We start from the raw sequence: 22,042 nt of genomic DNA, 5'->3' as shown, positions 1-22,042 counted from the left end.
TATTTATGGCTAGAAACCAAATATGAGTGAGTACATCCCATGTTCCTCTTTTTGGGTCTGGCTTACCTCACTCAGGATGGTGTTTTCTATTTCCGTCCATTTGCCTGCAAACTTCAAGAAGTCCTTGTTTTTTACTGCTGAGTAGTACTCTAATATGTATATATTCTATACTTTCTTCATCCATTCTTCAATTGAAGGGCATCTAGGTTGTTTCCAGGTTCTGAATAACCTACTTTCTTAAAGTACTTTTTTAAATGTTTTATGAGTTAATAGATTTAGATATTGATGCTTCCCATGATTTCCCATATTCTTTTGAGTTTTTTTTTCCAGTTTCAGCTTTTATAATTTTATAATTGTTTTCCTTCAGGGATCCAATGTGATGTACGAAATTGAAGTTCCTGGTCCACCCACTGTCTTAGCCCTACATAATGGAGATGGCGGTAACCCGATTTCCGTATTCACAGCAGCTTATGAGTGCAAAGATTTAAGTGAAGACAGAAAGTTGTATGCAGAATGTAGCAGAGTCAAGTGTGTTTCTTTGGCTTGCATACCTGCTCAGTAATGAATTGTTGAACTTCCTCATCTTGAAATGAAATGAAGGAACGAAATGCATGCCCTGGCAATGCTGAAGCAGGCACGGGCAGCCCATATATGGTGGTTCTGTTGGACTTGTCCATATTGGGTTTCTTGATCTAAGTTGATGAGGATGACTGACCGGGTCTCTTCCTCAAGAGGGCACCAGATCTCATTACAGATAGCTGTGAACCACCACGTGGTTGCTGGGAATTGAACTCAGGACCTTTGGAAGAGCAGGCAGTGCTCTTAACCTCTGAGCCATCTCTCCAGCCACCTTGAGATTAGATGTAGGTAATGTGCTTCACCTGTGATGACATGGTGACTGTTTTGTTCTCGTTTCTGTGAGTCATAACAACACGGTAGAGGGGATATTTATGTCTGGTTTTCATTGATGAGATTGTCTTAAGGTCATAAGAGCTTAGACATGAATGTCATATAGTTAGGGTTCCATAGGAACTACCTGGAAGCAGAGGAATAATGATAGTCTTGCTTCTGGACACCTCACGACCACTTTATTAGAAAAGAAGAAATGCCAGGTAGAGGAATCTTAGTTCAGAAATTCTAAATGTAATTAAAAGGTACAGAGCCAACATAAACAAGCCTTCTGACATACGTGAAATGTTGTTCTACTTGATTTTTATTAGTTTACTTTTCTGACATGCATATGAATGGTGGTATTGTAGGGTATTTTAATACATATGTGCCAGATATTTTTCCCTTTAAAGAATTTCCGCAAATGAAATTTTTGGACTTTATGTAATATTTGAATTAAAATCTGTTTAAGCTGTGGTGTTCAGATGCTCACTTTGATTCAACTAGGTGACTCCGGAGAAGACCTTGTGTTTGGCACATTGGACGGAAAGCTTGGGCTTGTTCAAATCACCCCATCCAAGCCAATACACAAGTGGGAACTTCGAAATAGCAAAAAGCGCGGAGGTACACTTTCAGTATAGTTCAGATTATGAAGTTTTAACAATTATTTAATAAAGCAGAGCATGCAATTTATTCTGATTTATTTGGTTATATTATATAGCAGGCTTATGATTCACAGAGACACCTCTGACTTACCAACTATTTGTTTATGGCATCTATTGTACTATAGATGTAATTTTTAAAATACGAAATGCTGTTTGTGGTTTGGGAGAGACATATAGGTTAATCTCCATTATTGCCCTGGGATAAAACTTAGCTGGGATCTGAGACATTTGGTGGGATTTAAAGAATATAGTAGTGGGTCCGAAACTATTTTTATTTTCTAAAGAGTTTGTAAGTTTTCAAGAATTTATACCCAACGTGGTAGGTAGCGAGATGGCTACTTATACGCACAGGATGTTTGTTCATCTGTTTGTACCTTGGCAGATAGTTGCTTGCTAGGGGAAACAAAGAACAATGACTGACTGTGTGTGGTCTCTTCACCTGGTGTCGGCAGAGAATGCAGTGATGTAGTGTATGGTAGAGCCACGATGCACGCAGCTCCTCTCGGGCTCAGTGTCCATGAACGTGCTTTAGAAAAGGAAAGAATATTCTAAGAGGAGGAAAAGATAATTGCAAAGCTCTTGAGACAAGATTCCCTGGGGGACAATAGAAAGGCCAGTGTGGCTGAAGACAAGAGTGTGACCAGACTGGTCCCTGAGGCCTCTGAGGAGTGGGTTTTAATTAGTGTGCCGTGGGAAGTCCTGGGGGAGGCACTTGGTGTGCACGTGGAGGTGGAGGGTTTGGTATCAAGGGTGAGAACGACAGCAGACATTTAGCCTAGAATTCTTTTTTTTTTAAATATTTATTTATTTATTATGTATACAATATTCTGTCTGTGTGTATGTCTTCAGGCCAGAAGAGGGCACCAGATCTCATTACAGATGGTTGTGAGCCACCATGTGGTTGCTGGGAATTGAACTCAGGACCTTTGGAAGAGCAGGCAATGTTCTTAACCACTGAGCCATCTCTCCAGCCCTAGCCTAGAATTCTTTAGTCTCTGCATCAGAGGCGTAATTTACTGAGAATGGAGGAAGCCTGGGGAGAGAGCAGTTCTGATGCAGTGCAGTGAAGAATATTAAAGAACTTTGCTTGGGGCACGAAAAGTTTGAGATGCCATGAGTACAGGAAGGGTGCCCAATTGGACACAAGAGTCTGGGGCTTCCTGAGAAGCCAGAGCTAAAGAGGATGGAAGTGTAGGTTCATTGCTGTGTAAATTGTATTTAAAATGGATGAATGTAGACAGGAAAGAGAAAACATTCAATTATGTATAAAGTTGTTCTTTTTCTTTACCCAGTTCTGAGTTACTACATAATTTTTATTTTTATTTTTTTTTTATTTTTTATTTTTTTGGTTTTTCGAGACAGGGTTTCTCTGTAGCTTTGGTGCCTGCCCTGCAACTAGCTCTGTAGACCAGGCTGGCCTTGAACTCACAGAGATCCACCTGCCTCTGCCTCCCGAGTGCTGGGATTAAAGGCATGCACCACCACCACCCAGCTTAACTATATAAAATTTTCATAGCTATGTGTTATGAAAACATATGAATACATGTCCATATTCTCCTGCATCTGTTGGCTTTCTAACCCATCCCTTTCATTACTTATACCTCCCCCTTTTTCCTAGGTATCTTGTGCGTTGACAGCTTTGACATCATGGGTGACGGGGTTAAAGACCTACTCATTGGGAGAGATGACGGGATGGTGGAAGTGTACAGTTTTGAGAATGCAAACGAACCTGTGCTACGATTTGATCAGGTAAGTTAGTTTAGGAAGATTTGTGTGGGGGCTGGGGCTGTAGGTCAGTGCTGGGGGCCTTGCCAACTGTGTATGACATTCTGGTTCTATCCCTAATACTGTAAACCCGAAGCAAGACAAGACCATATACTTACCATCTGTCCACTGGTGTAGAGATTGTTGATAGTTTGAATTTTAGTAAATTCAAGCATAGTAAAGTATTCCTTTTTAAAACAAAACGTTGTTCTACCCTGACCTGGTGGTGAGGTCTCTAAATCCCAGCAGCTCTGGTTGAAGCAGGAGGATCAGAAATTCAAGGGCTGCCTTGAAGAGTAAGAAACTAGTGAGACTCTGTCCCAAAGCAGAAACTCGGAAGGACCAGGATATTGCTTAGTGGTAACCACCTTCCCAGTGTGCGGCAGGCCCGAGGCTCAACCCACGGGGCAAACAGATAAATAAATGCTTGTAAAAATATTGCCATTATCAAAATCTCTGTTCTTGGGTTTGAGCAGCCTTTAAGCTGAATAATAAATTCCTTTTCAGGATCACTCTTGAATATCACTTTAATTTCTTAGGTATTAAATGGTGTGTTCTAGTTTCTATGAATCATAACACAGTAGAGGGGAAATACTTAAATGTTTGGTTTTCATTGATGAGATTGTTTTAAGGTAATAAGAGCTTAGACACAAATGTCAGATAGTTAGGATTCCATAGGAACTATCTTGAAACAGAGGAGTAGTGAAGTCTCACTTCTGGACACCAAGGACCAGCTTTCTGAGATAAAAAGAAATGTCAGGTAAAGGAATTTTAGTTCAGAAATTTTAAATGTAATTAAAAGGTATAGCATCAATATAGAAAAACATTCTGGCATACATAGAATCTTTTTTCTACTTTGTTTTATTTATTTTTATTAATTTTTCTGATGTATAAAAACAAAAACTACATATGAGTAGACTGGTCTGTGCATTCCAGGAGAGCCATGGCTACACACAGAAACGCTGTCTCGGGAAAAAAAAAAAAAAAAAAAAAAAAAAAAAAACAATCAAACAGAAGCCAAAGAAATAGTTCAGGCTTCAAAGTATATAATGGCATTGGTTCATGATGTGCTTTTTCGTGTCAGTCCTGAGAAGCTTTTCCACTAGACCTCAGGTCTTCTCTGCCTTCTGTCCTATACCTCAGTGAGCAGCAGAGCCTTTGCTTGCTCGCTTGTGTCTGCCACTAACACCCGCTACCTCCCTGCTGTTTCTTCTCTTTTCCTAATGACAGAGGGGCCGATCTAGGAGCCTGTATCAATAAAAATGAAAAAAACAAGACTACAGCTTACACTAGGTAGTTTCAGTTTGCAACTAATGGATAATTTGGGATTAAATAAAGGTTTTTAATTTATCTCTTTTTTATGTGCATTAGTGTTTTCCCTACATGTTTGTCAGTGTGAGGGTGTCTAATGCCCTGGAACTGGAGTTAGACAGTTGTGAGCTGCCATGTGGGTGCTGGAATTGAACCCAGGTCCTCTGGAAGAGCAGTCAGTGCTCTTAACCAGTAGGCCATCTATAGCCCCAAGGATATAAAGTATTTTTTAAAAGGTGTGTGTGTGTATCTGTGTGCCTCTGTGAGTCCAGCGTGAAGGTCAGAGGCTTGGCTCCCCTGTAACTGTAGTTACAGGCAGTTGTGAGCCACCTGAGCAAACCTGGGTCCTTCACAAGAGCAGCGCTCACTGTTACTCACTGAACCATCTCTCCAATCCCTTGTTAATCCTGATAGAAAATCCCAGTGCTTACAGTATGGAAATCTCTACTCCCTGGAGCCTCATGATCACAGAAGGTTTTTTTGTTTTGTTTTGTTTTTTGAGACATGGTTTCTCTGCCTGCCTCTGCCTCCTAAGGGTTGGGATTAAAGGCCTGAGCCACCACCACCACCCAGCCGAGATTTTTTTTGAGAGTTTTGTACTGCGTGTTTTGATCAATTCTTCCCCTCCAACTCCTCCCAGACCCACCCCCTTTCTCTATCCTCCCAAATTCCTGTCCTTTTGTTGTTGTAAATCCCTCAAGACCATGCTATGCTGCCCAAAACATCCTCGAATGTGTGGTCTTCCAGGGGAGCCTGGTTGAATTAGCGAAAGACTACATTCCCAGGAAAAACAGTCTCTCCCTCTCCCAGCAGCTAACAGCTGCCAATGGCTCCATGGCTGGGGCTGGGGTTGTGTGCCCAGTCCCCTCTCCATGCTAAGATTTGGTCTGGCTTGGGCACACTATAGTTTTGTGCATACTATCACAACCACTACGAGTTCTTATCTGCTGCTGCCCTGCTGTGTCCAGTAGATGCTTCCTTTCAATCATCCTCACTTCTGAAATGTCCTGTGAGCCTGGGTGTGTTTATGCGTGAGGATTCCACAATCTCTTGTCCTCTGCACCTGGGCCAGCCGTGGGTCTCTGGGTTAATCACCGCCTGCTACAACTAGAAGCTTCTGGAATGAGAGGGAGATGCCTAGAGAAGTCAGTAGGAGTCAGTTTGATGCTGTGTCCCACTTAGCAGCAGCAGGTTCTCCCCTAGGGCCTAGGGCCTGTCTAACCACAGAGTCTTGCCCAGTAATGGTGCCAATGGGCTGTAGGAAAGGTAATTTTAATGTAAATTTTTGGTTATAGATAAATAAAATAATTCCATACTGAAAGATTGCTCAGTTGTTAATAGCATGCCCTGCTCTCGAGGAGGACCCAAGTTTTATTCCCACCGTCCATGTTGATAGCTCACTACAGCCTGTGACTCTACTCCAAGATGTTCTGAGGCCTCAGGCTTTCTTGGGTACTTGTACCCCCATGCACATACAAATAAATAAATATATGTTAAAGGAATTCCATTAATTTTAGTATACTCAAATGTATATGAGTATAAACCTTAAAATGAAATTGTGTAGGGAAAGTGTAATAAAAATAAAAGTTGACACACATCATGCACACACAAAAGAAATTTCTTTTGAGTTTCACAAGAAAAAGGGCCAGCGCGATGGTTCAGTGGGTCAAGGTGCTTGCCACACAAGCCCGGCAAACTGATTTCAGTCCCCACAGTCATGGGAGGTGGGAACGGAAGAAATGAGTTCTCAGGGTTTCTTCTGACCTCCACATGCACACTGTAGCATGCATGCTCACATATTACATATACATATGTATGTATATACAATTATAATGAATAGTAAAGTTTTAAAACAGCAATAAAAGTTAAGGAAGAAAAGTAACAATGTAATATTGCTGGTTCATCCAGTTATCCTAACTGATGTCTCTTACTTTCGGTGACAATGAATGTGACTGTAAATTTTTCCTGGTATTTAGATTCACTAGGTATGATTTTTAAATGCCATGGTTTTATTTCAAAATATTATAATGTCCTTAAGGTTATGATAAAAATTCTAGAAGTTAACTTAAAAACATACACGAAAGCATAGTTTTTTTCCATTAAAGAAAAAAAGTTGAAGAAATTCAGAGACTAAATTTACTAGCTGTTTTGTTTATATAATTTATCAAACCTTCTAGAAATAGTTTCATTTTCTAGATGATGATACTGAGTGGTATACAGATATGCCGGTTATTTTGAATCTTCTCTCCTGTATTTGAAGATGCTGGACCTGTCTAGCATCCGTTGGGATCTGTCTCAGTCTCAGTGTCTGCCCGGGATGGATTGTACACTGAGCATGTGTTGAGCATCTGGAGATAGGAAGAGAGGCTTTGTGCTTATTTTGACATGTCCTTGAAATGTTTGCATACTAATGAAGTGGTTGCTCTTACTTTTATCTTAGACACTGTCTGAAAGCGTCACATCCATCCAGGGTGGCTGTATAGGGAAAGATGGTTATGATGAAATCGTGCTGGCCACATATTCAGGTAAGGTAATAGTGGGCAGTTGAAGAACAATGAAAAAAATCTACACAAATAAAGTTATTTTTTGACTTTTTTTTTACATTTGTGTGTGTGTGTGAGAGAGAGAGAGAGAGAGAGAGAGAGAGAGAGAGAGCGAGAGCGCAATTCTTGCTAATTGTATGACTCCTTTCACTCTGTGCCCTGGTATGTTTACCCCTCACCCCCCACACACACCTGTACAAATAAATATAATATTAAAAATAAGGAAAATGACTGGGGACACAGCTCAGTGGTTTTATGGCCTCAAATATATAAGGCCCTGTTTTGGATCTAACATTGGATAATATTTTGAAGACAGCTTTGTCTTTCTCTAGTATATTAAATTATATTCCTTGATTTTAAAGAGAGGTATTTACTAAAATTAGACCGTATTTTGGCCTAGTGCATTTCTTATAAAGAACGTGATTTTAAAGAGAGAGATTCTGTAACCTATCTTATCACAGTCTTGAAGTGCAGACTCTCATGACAATAATCAGTAATGGCCAGTTCTGGGTTTTCAGCTACTTTTGAATTTGCTATAATGTACTGACTTACACTATACTTGAAAACTGAAGTTTTTAATAATTGAACGATTATAGCACTTCAAGGAAAAAGTAGTGTCATGAAATGTTTAAATACTTTATGGTGTGAATATTTTTTAGTTTGATTTTTTTTTGTTCTGTTTTCTAAGAAACTGTGGGGCTAAGTTAGGTTGATGGTGGTGGAAAGGGGAGTGTAATTAGGGGTTTCGTGTGTGTGTGTGTGTGTGTGTGTGTGTGTGTGTGTGTGTTCTGCCAGCTTTTGCATGCAGCACTAAGCGTGATTGTGACTTACCTTTACAGGCTGGATCACAGGGCTGACAACGGAGCCCACTCATAAGGAGAGTGGGCCAGGAGAAGAGCTAAAACTTAATCAGGAAATGCAGAATAAAATTGCTTCCTTACGGTAACATTTTTGCTGTTTCCATCTCATCAGAGTTTGCACTTCTCCCTTCCTGTTACCTAAAGGTTCTATTGCTTTATTTTATTGGTGAGCATGATACATCTCGACATTTATAGGCCTGAGAAAATTAGCAATAAGTGTTGATTAATATTTTAAGTTTGAAATCTACCTTCCTGTGCATTATTCTTCTTGGTTTTTGTTTTGTGGAACAAGGTCTCTCATAGCCCAGGCTGTTTTTCTAACTCAGTCTGTAGCTGGAGATGGCCTTGAACTCCTGACCTTTGTTTCTGCCTCCACTGTGCTGCACGCACCACACCCATCTAGTGCTTTAGTCTCTCTTGACCTTACTGATCCAGAATTACAATTTTTCTTTTGCTTAGGTGTAGGTAGTTAAAATGTTTTGCCTCTGTTTTCCAATGCATTAAAAATAGACGAACAGAAGTGACTAGATTTTCACTAACTCTGACAATGACTGTTGCGGCGAACCCTTCTGCTCAGTAACATTCTCTTGCTGGACCTGAGTAAAGCTGACTCCCGCCAGTGCTGACATTGCCTCATCCTTGCTCAATTTGATATGTCCTGTGGAAAGGTGACCTCGTGCCCACATACAATAAGGAAATGGAAGTTGTAGCCCTTGCGATCTTCTCAGGGACGCGGGAGCTCATCTTTTTTGGTGGTAGTTGAAGACCACAGATCCCACAAGTACTAGTTGCATGATCTTGTTTATAAAGAGCTCTAGGAAAGCATTATACAAGCTTATATGCCAGGTTTAGCCAGGGTATCCTAGTTCCTGCGATAAGGAAATAGTGAGATGGCTCAGTAGATAAAGCACTTGCCAGCAAACCTTGAAGACCAGAGTTCAGATCCCCAGTGCTCATATAAAGAGTTGGGCGGGAGTGGTGACATACCTGTAATCTGGACACTCGTTAGAGATGCCCTTGGGGCTTACTAACTAATTATCTAGCTATCTAGGTTAACTGCAATTTACAAATCTAGGTTCAGTGAGAAACCCTGCCTCAATAAGTAATGTAGAGAGTGACCAAGGAAGGCCCTACACCAACTTCTGGCCTCCATACACATATGCACGCACATGTATATGCACCCAAAACTAGTGCATCCACATGGATTTGAACATGTGTACACACATGTATACCACACTGATACTTCTTAAAAAATACCAAGTAGAGTTAGTGACTGACTGCTATGTTAGATACTCAGTATAATACCTAGAAGAGAGTGTTAGATTCTTTGGAACTGGAGTCACAGTTGTGAGCTGCCATTGTGGGTGCTGGGAATTGAACTCGAGTCCGCTGAAAGGGCAGCCAGTGATCTAACAACTGAGCCAAATACCTCCAGCCCAAATACCTTTCTTTCCTAACCCAGTCTCCCCCTCTGTGTCACAATAGAATATGAAGCCGTGTTACATACTTCTGTTCTTTTGTTCATTCAGCACATGGAACACTGGGGTAAATAATATTGATTAGTAAATATTTCTTGGATAAGTTAATAATTTCCTTGATTTATACATACCATTAAATCTCCATCTCAGACCTTTCACCTATATTTGAGCTCGCTAACCTTCACATTGCCCCAGTACTGTTACTTCATTTGCATTTGCCCTTCCCTTAACTGAAACATTCCTTGACCACACTCATAGATAATCTGCTCCAACATTTGATAGCACTCCAGTGGTGTCACTGGTTCATAATCATCCTATTACTTCCAAAATGTTAATATTCTGCTACCTTCCCTCTTGTGTGTCTACACTACTGACTTACAGAGACACTTACGCTGGCTGGAGCACACGCTAGTCCTTCATGGGGTCTACTGTGTAGTCTACTGTGTGGGCTTCTCTTCTGAGAAGCCTCTGTGTGTGTGTATACAGCGCCACCGCGTTCATGTGTTGGAGCTGGTAATTCATAGTTATAAGACAGCTGTCAGTAGTAACTGCCTTGGACTGAGTAGATGTTTTAGTTTTGGGATCAGTGATAAATGATGTGGAATTCTTTGGTCAGCCGTAGAAGCAAACATGTTCCTATCGGTGTGAAACGGTTGCTCTAGACCAGCTAAGCATAGCTTCTCACATGGAAATCTCTTACCTGTTCGTGCACACCGTAGGGATCTCCGGTGTCTGTGGGTAATAGGAGTGTGTGTGTCTTCCTGCAGGAGTGAGTTAGAGCACCTGCAGTTTAAGGTACTGCAGGAAAGAGAAAACCACCAACAGTCTTCTCAGTCGAGCAAAGCAAAGTCAACAGTTCCTTCATTTAGTATAAATGAGAAGTTTACACTGAATAAAGATGATGCCAGCTACAGCCTTGTCTTAGAGGTGCAGACTGCCATAGATAATGTCTTAATACAGGTAAGCAGAATGCCTGGCTTCTTAGTTTTAGGCCAGATCTTGGTTTCTGTGTGTTTGCTTTTGTTTTGTGTACTTGTTAATAAGCATTTTTAATTCTAGACAGTAATTTTAAATGTTTATAGATTCTTATCTTCTGCTAGGTAGTCAATTTACTTATACGTTATTTGAGTTTTATCTTTTATTTATTGTATACTCAATAACCAAAAATGTGTAAACTTCAGTTTCCAGAAAAAATAGAAAGGACACCAGGATTTCCTTCTTTGGCCTCCCTCTGGGAGAATCTCAACGTCACCTAGAACACTCAGGTATAAGTTAGGAGCCAGGTCGTGGGCTGTAATTGCAGCACTCTCACGGCTGAGGCAGGAGGACTGCTGCAACTTTGAGCCAACCTGAAACGTAGAGTGAGACCTTGCCTCAAAAAGAGAGGAAAGACTCCAATATTTAATCCTTTGTAAAAAGTGCTCTCTGCTCCTCCACATACTAAGGTGGCCACTTCCTTATTAACCCAGCAGATTCTAGGGAGACCAGAGGCAAAGGAGATAATCTGAAGGGGTGAAATTTAGGAGTACAACTTTTTTTTTTTTTGGTTAATAATAGGATATAGCCATGAAATAGAAAAGGATAGATGGAAGATTATTAGATGAAAAGCCCATAAAAATGGAATGGTATCAAAATGGAAGAAGACAATTTGTTCAAAATATACAGTGAAGAATCAGATTATTAATTAATAGAGGAAGCCTTCTTCCATTGTGCTAGTTCACAGGCTCCGCCCTGAAGCGCTGTGGGAGCGCCAGTCTCAGGCACCACAGGGCGGCAGCAGCTTTCTCTCAGAAACTTCTCTGCTGAAATCATATGCTTGTGTAACAGGTGAAATTTGGCTTGATAAAAACCGACTGTCAGCTCGGGAGATGGCTCGGTTGCTGAAGCACTGGCTGTGCAGGCATGAGGACTAGGGTTCAGATCCATAGGTGGCTGTCTATGTAATCCCAGCGCTAGGCAGAGACAGGTATGTGCCTGGAGCTTTCTGCTCAGCTGCTCTAGCTAATTGATTTAGTGGAGACTCCGTCTCAAAAGCTAAGGTGGAAAATGACCAAGGATGACATCTGTGTGTGTATCTCCATGCACATATTCATGTACACACATGTAATTAATATAATCAGAATAACCCCATGATTAAAGCCTGCGATAACCTCTTTTCACTAATAAAAACAAAAACAGGAAGATTATTCTTTAAAGAGATAAGAAAGTGTTCTATGATTTCTGATAACCCAAATATTAAAGAATAATTACTTAAATTTTATTCTTTATTAAATTTACTTTCTAGAAATATAAACCAGTAGTTGGGCATGGTGTTGCACACCTATAATCTCCCACTCAGAATTCTTAGGAGGATCCTAGGTTTTAAGGCTAGACTCCCTGGTGAGACCCCTTTTTTTTTTTTTTTTACAAATGAAGAAGCCAGGACTGAAGCACGCCTTTAATCCCAGCAACGGAGAGGTGGAGGGGGGGGGGGGGAGATCTCTGTGAGTTCAAGGCCAGCCTGGTCTGTGGGCAGAGTTCTAGGTCAGCAGGGTACGTGGTGAAAGCTGTCTCAAACAACACAGGAGAAGAGTACATTAAAAGCATTTGCACTCTCAAATTTGAAGACTTACAAACTAGAACTCCTTCGTGCAAACATTTCCTTCTGAACCTGTTTTTTGTTTTTACGTATTTGCTCTAGAGTGACGTCCCAATAGATCTGCTTGACGTGGATAAGAACTCTGCTGTGGCGAGCTTTAGCAGCTGTGACACAGAGGTGAGTTAAAACAAAGTCTTCGAGTCTTGAGTGAAGTCTGTGAGAACTACTGCTTCCCTCATTCCCTTACTGGCTTTTCTGGTCTAACCCGCCTGTGCCCTTCCCTCTCCTGACCCTGAGGCCCCGCCCTACACTCCTGGGTCCTGTCCTAGGCTCCCCTGAGCTCTTACCTGCTCTTCTTGCTTCCCTCTGCTAACTCTTGGCCCTATAGCTGCCCCCAGAGAGGTCTTTGTAAAGCATGAAGCCACTGAATCCTTTCTCACAGCCTTTGAGAGGTTCCCGTTTCCTGCTGGATGTAAGTCTGGATCTTCATTGTGCATAGAAAGCCTTTCTTGCTTCAGCTCTTAGCTACACCTCCAGCTAATCCTAGTGGGTGCTGCTTCTCCTCTCCAGCAGTCCTTCTGCCAAAGAAGTCCTTCAGCGTTTTTCTTGAAAGAGCTACAGTTTTGCACCTCCCTACAGTAGTACATACCTGTTTCTCCCCTTCTTTCTGGTACACTCTGAGCTTCCTGGATGTTTATAGGAAGCCATCATTCAGTGGACTTTCCTTGAGCCCTCACTCTCCACGAAGTACCCATACTTAGATCATTCCAGGTTTAGGGGACGTGCCTGCTGTACCTCTTCTTTCCATTAGTACTAGCAGGCCGGCAGTCATTGCAGAGCAAGGTGTGACTCCTGAAGAGAATTTAGAGAATTCAGGGACAAGAGAAACCCAGATTAGAGGCACTAGAGAAAGCAGACCAGAGCTGAGATGGTGCCTGGGAGTGGTGGTAGATAGTTATGTGTATATTGTTAAAGGGGGTAATTGGGATGGGGCTGTAGCTCAGTGGTAGGATGCTTGCCTAGCCGGTGTAAGGTCCTGGACATGAGCCCCAGAACCACCAAAGGAAAACAAGAAAAAAAAAACTAAAACAGATTAAGAAAAAGTGGATTGTAGCACGATTAATAAAAACCCAGTCACAGATACTGGGGTTCAACCTGATAGTCAGAAAAGCAAAGCAGCCAGCCACTGGCTCTTACCTCTACCTCAATCTGAAATGGTGATCCTGCCTCCAGGAATCTCAGAATGAGATTATCTGAGAGCTGCCTCCTCCATTTTATATTCCTCTCTGGGGCTGGGATTAAAGGCGTGCCTCACTGCTGCCCCGTTGCTACGGCAGACAGGTGTGACTGCTTACACTAAAGGTGTGTACGTTACCACTGCCTGGTCTGTAAGGCCGATCAGTGCGGCTGTTTTATTCTCTGAACATCAGGCAAGCTTTATTTATTAAAATACAAATGAACTATTATTACAGTGGATAGTTATGTGAAGTATGAGGGGCTAATTTTGTTTTTTTTAGTTCTCTACTGTTGGGGCAGAATCTCCACGATAAGTATTCTCTCTTAGGAAGCCACAGTCCTAGAAACAAGCTTCTTTTCTTTTGAGACAGGGTTTCTCTAGGTAGCACTGGCTCTCCTGGAACTCACAGAGATCCGCCTGCCTCCCTAGTGCTGGGATTAAAGGTGTGTGCCACCACCACCTGGCTAGAAACAAGTTTTAAATTAGCATAAAGTAAGCTCAGAATGAGATTATCTGAGAGCTGCCTCCTCCATTTTATATTCCTCTCTGGGGCTGGGATTAAAGGCGTGCCTCACTACTGCCCCATTGCTACGGCAGACAGGTGTGACTGCTTACACTAAAGGTGTGTACGTTAGTTACCACTTGTCAGAGAATTCCACAGTGATGTAATAAAGCAGGTTAATTGCTTTTTGTTTAAGGCAGGGCGCCATGTATCCTAGATTGGCGTAGCTATGTGACCAGGCATGACCTAGAACTTCTGGCCTTCCTGTGTCCTCCAGAGTGTTGAGATCACAGGTATAAACCAGCACCCAGGCTTAGGAAGTGCAGGGTATGAGCCCTGGGCTCTGATCATGCCAGGTAAGCACTCCACCAACTGAGCGTCATCCCCAGGCCCCACACAGGTTACTTTATTAGAGCAAACTCAGAATAAAAATATTTAAACTTATACCTCTTGTTGTTTCATTGGGAGGGATGAGACAAGGTAGCTGCTAGTACCAAGGGTGACCTGGAGCTCCTTCCACCCCCAGGTGCTGGGACTATAGGTGTGGCCACAGTGAGCAGTAACTGCATTGGTTTCTATATGAGCAGGTGCTTTATGTTTATCACAACATGTGGCAAATCAGGATCAATGACCGAATGATTTACATTTTTTCCCCCGCTTAACAAAAAGAAATGCTTAGTATGAGAGGGTGTCTAAAATCAACCCATCTGCTGGGTGTGGTGGTGAACACCTTTGATCCCAGCGTACGGCTCCCTCCTCACTATCTCCTTTGCTTCTCCTAAACCTTTATTTTTTTAAAGTGATAGGTATTCAAGTAAATAGCAAACAGCATTGCTGATGGTATTTGTTGTTTCTCATCTTTAAATTCTTCCAGTCAAGCGACAATTTTCTCCTTGCCACTTACCGATGCCAGGCAAATACCACCCGGCTGGAGCTCAAGGTAACGTGGTTGGAGTTGCTTTTATTTCCATCTTATTCTTATTTTCTGATGCCCAAGAACAATTTTTGACAAGTTTTGGGTTTTAGCCATGCGTGTGTACTTGCGTGCGCGTGTGTGTGTGTGTGTGTGTGTGTGTGTGTACACGTGAGTTCAGTGCTTACAAAGGCAAGAAGACATTAGCTGCCCTAGAGCAGAGTGGGAGGCAGTTGTGAGCACCCTAATGTGGGTGGCTGGGAACTCGGGACCTTTGGAAGAGCAATACATGCTCTTAAGCCATCTCTCCGGCCTTATTACCTTTCTAAATGTTGAACTATTTTTCCCTTTGGTGAGTCTTATATGTGATGTCATTTCTCTGTATTGAAATTCTCTGTGAAATGAATAATTTTGAAGTAACACCTCCAAAATGACCAGGTGGGTTTTAGTTTGTCCCGGCCGCTGTTTCTGTTGTTAGGACTCAGTCTGTAGCTGTCTCTAAAATTACTGCTCTTGAAGTTGCCTCCAACAGGAAATTTTTTCTAGCTTTCTTTCAGTCTGTCAGGAAGAAGGGTGGTGGGATGAGATCTGGTCTCACTTTGTAACCTGGGCTGAACTTGAACCTTGTCAATTACTGGGATACAGATATGTGCCACTGTGCCCGGCTTTGCCAGCCTTTCTGTTATGGAAATCCCAGGTGTGAAAATCAGCACGTGGCATGCTTGTCTTATGTCACCTGCCACCTAAAGTCACTTTGAAGCAAACTCAGTATACTTATATTTCATGTGTAAATATTTCAGCATATTTAAAAGAAGGTGATTCATTTAGTTAATGACTGCCAAAATCACTGAAAGTTTTCCTATACTCTTGTGACAGAAGAGTATAGATAGAGGTTTTGTATCCCTCAGATAGTCCAGGAGAGATTGGACATAAGCATTTGATACTAAGTGAACATCTGAAAATGTATTTATGCAGCTGACATCTAGTTTTTCTTTTATCAGATTCGCTCAATTGAAGGCCAGTATGGCACACTGCAGGCGTATGTGACTCCGAGAATTCAACCAAAAACCTGTCAGGTTCGCCAGTACCACATCAAACCACTATCACTGCATCAAAGAACTCACTTTATTGACCACGACAGGTAAGCTGGGAGAGAGTGCTGTTTCTTTAGGAAGTGGGTGTCCTCACCTCCTTCCACCATGTGAGTCTTAGGGATTGGACTCGGGCTGTCAGCTTTGACAGGAAGTGTTTCTCCCTGCTGAACCCGCAGGAGAGCCAGGGATGCAGGCAGAGAGAGAGAGAGAGAGAGAGAGAGAGAGAGAGAGAGAGAGAGAGAGAGAGAGAGAGGGAGAGAGACAGAGAGAGAGAGACAGAGAGAGAGAGACAGAGAGAGAGAGACCCCCTGTCTGGAAAACAAACAAACGAAAAGCAAACAAAGATTTTTTGCAAAATTTAATATTTTCATTTTTCCTATTTAGATGTTTTATTTATTCTTTGAGAATTTCATACAATATTATTTTGGCCATATTTTTCCTCTCTCCCAACCAACACCCCTCAAATCTTCCTCCAACCCCCTGTCCACCCAATTTCACATACTCTCTCTCTCTCTTAAACAACAATAAAAAGCCAAATGAGCATGGAGCCTAGTTTGTCTTGACAGATTTCTGCATAGCATGGCGCCTACCCTGATGTGTGGTTGATATCTCCAGTGTCTTAGTTCAGGTTTCTCTTGTTGTGAAGAGACACCCTGACCATGGCATCTCTTAGAAAGGAAAAACATTTAATTGAGGTGGTGGCTTATTGAGGTTTAGTCAATTATCATCATTGTGGAGAACATGGTGGTATGCAGGCAGACATGGTGCTGGAGAACTCTAGATCTTGATCCAAAGGCAACAGGAAGTGGTCTGTCTCACTGGGTATGACTTGAGCATATAAGAGACCACAAAACCTGCTTCCACAGTGACACACTTCCTTTAACACCTACTCCAACAAAGCCACACCTCCTAATAGTACCAGTCCCTTTGGGGGCCACTTTCTTTCGAACCATCACATTCCTCTCCCTGACCCCCCTGAATGCATTCAGTCCAACTTCAAAAGTCTCCATAGTCTATCACAGGTCTCAACAATGCTTAGAAGTTCAAAGTCTCTTCTGAAATTCATGCAGTCTCCTCTAACTGTAAGACCCTATAAAAATCACAATAAAACACAGTATTTCCAACATATAATGGCCCAGGATATGCATTACCATTCTTAAATTCAGGGACAAGAGCTTAGTGAGGAAATACTGGATCAAAACAAGACCAAAAACCAGCTGGACAAACTCCAGACTCTGTATCTCCAGGTCTGATGTCAAATGCTCTTCAGACCTCCAACCCCTTTCAGCTTTGTTGACTGCAACGCACTTCTTGTTAGCAGCTTTAGCTTCAACCAATGAAGCATGATTAATAAAAACTCAGAGAGAGAAATTGGGGTTCAACGGGAAGATCTGAAAAGCAAAGCAGCCAGCCACTTACCTCGACCTCAGTCTGAAATGCTAACCCTCATCTCAGAAGAAGGTTGTGTCTGAGATCTGTCCCCCTCCTCCCCATCTTGTAGTCTTATATTCCTCTCTAGGGCTGTGATTAAAGATGTGCACCACTGGGATTAAAGGCATGCACCACCCGATTTCTGTGGCCACTAGGGTGGCTAATGAGATTAAAGGTGCGTGTCATGGTGGTTACTGGGATTGAAGGTCTGTGTTACCATAACCTGGTCTGTAAGGCTGACCAGTGAGACTGTTTTACTCTCAGATCTTCAGGCAGGCTTTATTTATTAAAATACAATTGAAATTCCACTACAGAATCCCATGCCTCTGGCATCTCTAACGTGTTGAGGTCTCCAGAGCAATACTGGCTTCTCCTTCACATCTTCACACAGTGTCTTCTCTGGGCTCCATTCCAGAGAAGCATCTTAATGCCGATAGCTTTTTTGGGACAAGATAACATGGGATTAAGCAAAGGAAAAAGGAAAGAGATAAACAGTAATTTAATACTTTGTGACATGTATTTTGCCAGGTGCTTATATTTTTTCTATTTTTTTAAAAAATAATTTATTAACATACATTACTTTGACATAATAATGGGTTTATTTTTATTATTACTCAAATCTGTGTCTGCCCTACTTCAAGCCCAGATGTTAAAGTTTACAATATGTTGATTATTTCCTTGAGTTGATTCATATGTGTTTTGTAGTCTATGTAATACAAATACTACATAAATTTCCAAACAAGCAAATCTACCTGAATAGCCCCAATTAGCTTATAAAGCCTGTTATGATGAGAAAGAAGCTACTCACTATAAGACACCTAGCAAAAACAAGTATGGGTATAGACAAGCATTCAGACATTTATCTGTAAAATTAAAATGTTCAATTGTTTGATATGTAAGATTAATTTCATAAAACTTCTTTTTAAGGGGGCTGGAGAGATGGCTCAGAGATTAAGAGCACTCCCTACTCTCCCACAGGACCCGGGTTCAATTCTCAACACCCACATGGCAGTTCACAACTGTCTGTAACTCCATTTCAGGGGATCAGTGCCCACATGGCAGTTCACAACTGTCTGTAACTCCATTTCAGGGATCTGACACTGTCACACAGACGTACATCCAGGCAAAGCCCAACGTACATTAAGTAAAGAAATATTTTTTAAACAGACTTCTCTTAGAAGTATTTATTTAAAGCTGACAGTGATAACGCACACTTGGAGACTCAGGCAAGACCGACGTGCATTTGAGGTTAGCCTGGTGTGTGTAGTAAGATGCTTGGCTACATAGCCCCTGTGCACAAATTTAAAAATTAGTGAAATAAAGTGTTTCGCCGTATTTGAAATTCTGCTTATAAATGTATGCGTATAGTGTTTCCACGGCTCCACACACAAGTGCACGCCTCTGCTGCTCACTTGCAGGCCCATGAACACGCTGGCTCTAGCAGGCCAGTTCAGCTTCGCTGAGATTCACTCCTGGATGGTGTTCTGCCTGCCTGAAGTTCCTGAAAAGCCTCCAGCAGGAGAATGTGCGACATTTTACTTCCAGAATACCTTTCTGGATACACAACTCGAATGCGTATACAGGTAAATCCGATTTATTCCTTGCTAATAAATGGCAATATAAAACACCAAAGTTTTCATTTGTTTTAAAACAGGAATCATTTCAAAATAATGTAATTAAAAATTGGTAATGTCCAACAGAAGCTATTAAATAAATAGGATTAAGATGAGTATGTAAAGATTAATGTTTCCCAGTAAAATGTCTATAAAATCTGTAGTAAATATTGAATTATAAATATAATTTCCTACAGTTTTTAGATGATTGTTAAACCCATTAAATCTATGATGTCATTTAAGATGCCTTTATTTTTTGCCATCAATGAGAATGGGGTATTGGAGTCTCCTGTGTGATTGTGCTGGGCTAACCTGTGACTTGACCGCTATTGGCATTTGTTTTAGACATAGAATGGACCCATGTTCCGTTTGGGTATGTTTGGAATTGTAATGTCCTCTTGACAGATTGTTCCTTTAATCAATATGAAGTTAATTTTTGTCTTTTCTGACTAGTTTTGCTTTAAAGTCCATTTTGTCAGATTTCAGAACGGTGACACTGCTTGCTGGCATCTCGCTTGCTTGGCGTCAGGTTTCCTTCCTTTGACCTCTAGCAGCCTCTGTCCTTGATGGCAAGGTGTGCGCTTCAGAGACGGCAGTAGAGAGGTCCTGCCCTTAAATCCCTTCTGTTAGTCAGTGACCAATGAAAGGGAAATTGAGAACACTAATATTTAGATTTTTAACTAAAAAGTTTGTATTACTGCCTGTCCTTTTGTTGATTTTGCAGTATTTTGGTGTTTTCCTATTCTCTCCTACTTAACCATTATTTATTACTCAAGAGTGGTTTATTCTTCCCTTGTGGCCCCATGGATGTGTTTGTATTTCTCTTCAGTCAGAATTCTTTTAGTATCTTCTATGAGTTGGCTTAATGGTCACTAATTGTTTTTATTATGGGAAACTTTTCTTGCCCCATCAGTTATGTCTGGTAGCTTTGCTGGAGGTAGTGGTCTGGGCTAACAGTTATTCTTTTTCCAAACTTGAAAGTTGTAACTTTGTAGCTTTTTAAAGCATGGCTGCTGTATTGCTCAGCCTGCTTCATATGTGATTTGATGATGCTTTCTCGACATTTTCAGTGTGTTTTTTGGTTCTGAATATCTAGTCGTTTAACTATAATGACAAGGGGAAGTTCTCTTCTGCTTGGCATCCTAACTGCCTCTAACTTGGAGAACTTTCTGCTATGATGTTGTTGAAACTGTTTTCTATGTCTTTGAATTTAATTTCCATGATGCTTAGATTTGAAATTTTCATTGTGTCCCAAATATCTAAAAGTGCAGTGTGGACCATTTTAATTTACCCTTGTCCTTGGGGGGATGTTCTGATTCCTGGGATTACAGGTGTTCTCCATAGAGTTTCCTAAAGAAAACTATGGGTCCTGGGGTTGTAAGTCGTGGCAGTGGATGCTAGGCCTTAAAAACAACAGGTGTCTCTAGTCCAGGTTGGATGCCAGATTTATTTTAAGGATAAAGCATATAGTAATACTATAGTTTATTTGTGTGAATACATTAAATAAAAATGTATTTATGTATTTATATATGTGTATAAATAAGCAATTCTAAATACATTTTATATATGAGGTTAGTTGTTGGCAATATTAATGTCCACAAAGAAACCAGTTTTAAATGGGGTACTTAAATATTCTCATCTAAGGAGGATTGTGTGTAACAGGATCTTTAGTTTTAGTTCAGAGGCTGCCTTGGTGTGGTGAAGGATAGAACACATGTTTAGTCTGCTTCATGTTAATGTTATACACAGCTCATCTTAAGTCAAGTGAGATTTAAACTAAACTCTAGGTAAAAATATGTGTTTACAAAACCACTCGCTCCTATAACTTTTCTTTGTAAAAATACATTGATTTTGTAGGAAAGGAGAAGGAGTTTTTAAATCTGACAACATTTCTACAATATCCATCCTAAAAGATGTGCTTTCTAAAGAAGCCACAAAAAGGAAAATTAATCTCAACATATCATATGGTAAAAAAGGAAAATTCTTCCTTCGTCCAGTTTTTACAGTTGTTATAATAGCGATGTTTCTCATGAAAGTGACTTTCCTGCCTGGCCTGCTTCTTGTAGAGATAAACGAAGTGTCAGTCAAGCACACTCTAAAGCTCATCCACCCAAAGCTGGAGTATCAGTTGCTTCTGGCTAAGAAAGTGCAGCTAATTGATGCCTTAAAGGTAAGAATGTGGGGCTGGAGAGATGGCTCAGTGGTTAAGAGCATTGCCTGCTCTTCCAAAGGTCCTGAGTTCAATTCCCGGCAACCACATAGTGGCTCACAACCATCTGTAATGAGGTCTGGTGCCCTCTTCTGGCCTGCAGACATATACACAGACAGAATATTGTATGCATAATAAGTAAATATTTAAAAAATAAAAAGAATTAAAAACATCACTAATGAATCGTGATAAAGAAAAAAGCCATGGTTTATTGATGTGAGTGGCTTGTTTAAAAAAAAAAATGTGCGTGCATCGGGATCGTGAGCATGATTGTTAGCACTGGCTTTTCTAGTTATAATACTTTAATATACAATTTGATCATTAAGATGCTTCTCTTTTTTTAAAAAAAAAAATAAGGAATTGCAGGTTCATGAAGGAAATACGAACTTCCTGATTCCAGAATACCGCTGTATTCTAGAAGAGGCAGATCACCTACAAGAAGAATACAAAAAGCAGCCTGCACACCTTGAAAGGCTCTATGGTGAGTGGACCCTTCTAGCACAAGCTGCTGTACTTCTTTCTCCTTAGCAGTTTGTTAGCCCAAGAGTTGTGAAAGGAGCTGGCAGAGATCACAGCTGTCCTGAGCCTGTGTCAGCCAGCTTACTGTACAAAGTATTTCTGTATTTTGCCAAGGTAGCCTTACATTTTAACAATTTTTACTTTGCAAGTAAGACAGGTGATGTGACAGTCGTGTGACACACCTTTAATCCCAGCACTCGGGAGGCAGAGGCAGGCGGATCTCTGTGAGTTCGAGGCCAGCTTGGTCTACAAGAGCTAGTTCCAGGACAGGCTCCAAAGCTACAGAGAAACCCTGTCTTGGAAAAAAAAATAATGATAAATAAATAAACAAACAAACAAACAAACAAAAAGAAATGCAAGTAAATGAGAAAGCAGAATCATACGAGCACAGTGAAGAAGCCTTTTGACCCACAAGCCCTCACCAGCCACACTTTATT

The 22,042-nt window shown here is 41.1% G+C and overlaps 1 protein-coding gene across 1 annotated transcript in view; it reads left to right on the top strand.

The window, feature by feature from the left end:
• Positions 1-22,042, top strand: part of Bbs7 (Bardet-Biedl syndrome 7) — a 34,625-nt gene that overhangs the window by 9,544 nt on the left and 3,039 nt on the right. Inside the window, exons 6-18 of the mRNA XM_050138386.1 lie at positions 368-440; positions 1,396-1,512; positions 3,172-3,302; positions 7,069-7,153; positions 8,011-8,113; positions 10,277-10,469; positions 12,190-12,264; positions 14,701-14,766; positions 15,741-15,880; positions 18,683-18,847; positions 20,735-20,844; positions 20,944-21,047; positions 21,444-21,567. Of these exons, the coding sequence (XP_049994343.1) occupies positions 368-440; positions 1,396-1,512; positions 3,172-3,302; positions 7,069-7,153; positions 8,011-8,113; positions 10,277-10,469; positions 12,190-12,264; positions 14,701-14,766; positions 15,741-15,880; positions 18,683-18,847; positions 20,735-20,844; positions 20,944-21,047; positions 21,444-21,567 (1,486 nt within the window). The remainder of the gene's footprint in view (positions 1-367; positions 441-1,395; positions 1,513-3,171; positions 3,303-7,068; positions 7,154-8,010; positions 8,114-10,276; positions 10,470-12,189; positions 12,265-14,700; positions 14,767-15,740; positions 15,881-18,682; positions 18,848-20,734; positions 20,845-20,943; positions 21,048-21,443; positions 21,568-22,042) is intronic.

Source organism: Alexandromys fortis, unplaced genomic scaffold (genome assembly GCF_014885135.2).
Source record: "Alexandromys fortis isolate MF-2015 unplaced genomic scaffold, M_Fortis_MF-2015_v1.1 scaffold_15, whole genome shotgun sequence".
Taxonomy (NCBI): domain Eukaryota; kingdom Metazoa; phylum Chordata; class Mammalia; order Rodentia; family Cricetidae; genus Alexandromys; species Alexandromys fortis.
Note: the sequence above shows the minus strand (reverse complement) of the source record. Positions and strands in the feature narration are given on the sequence as shown.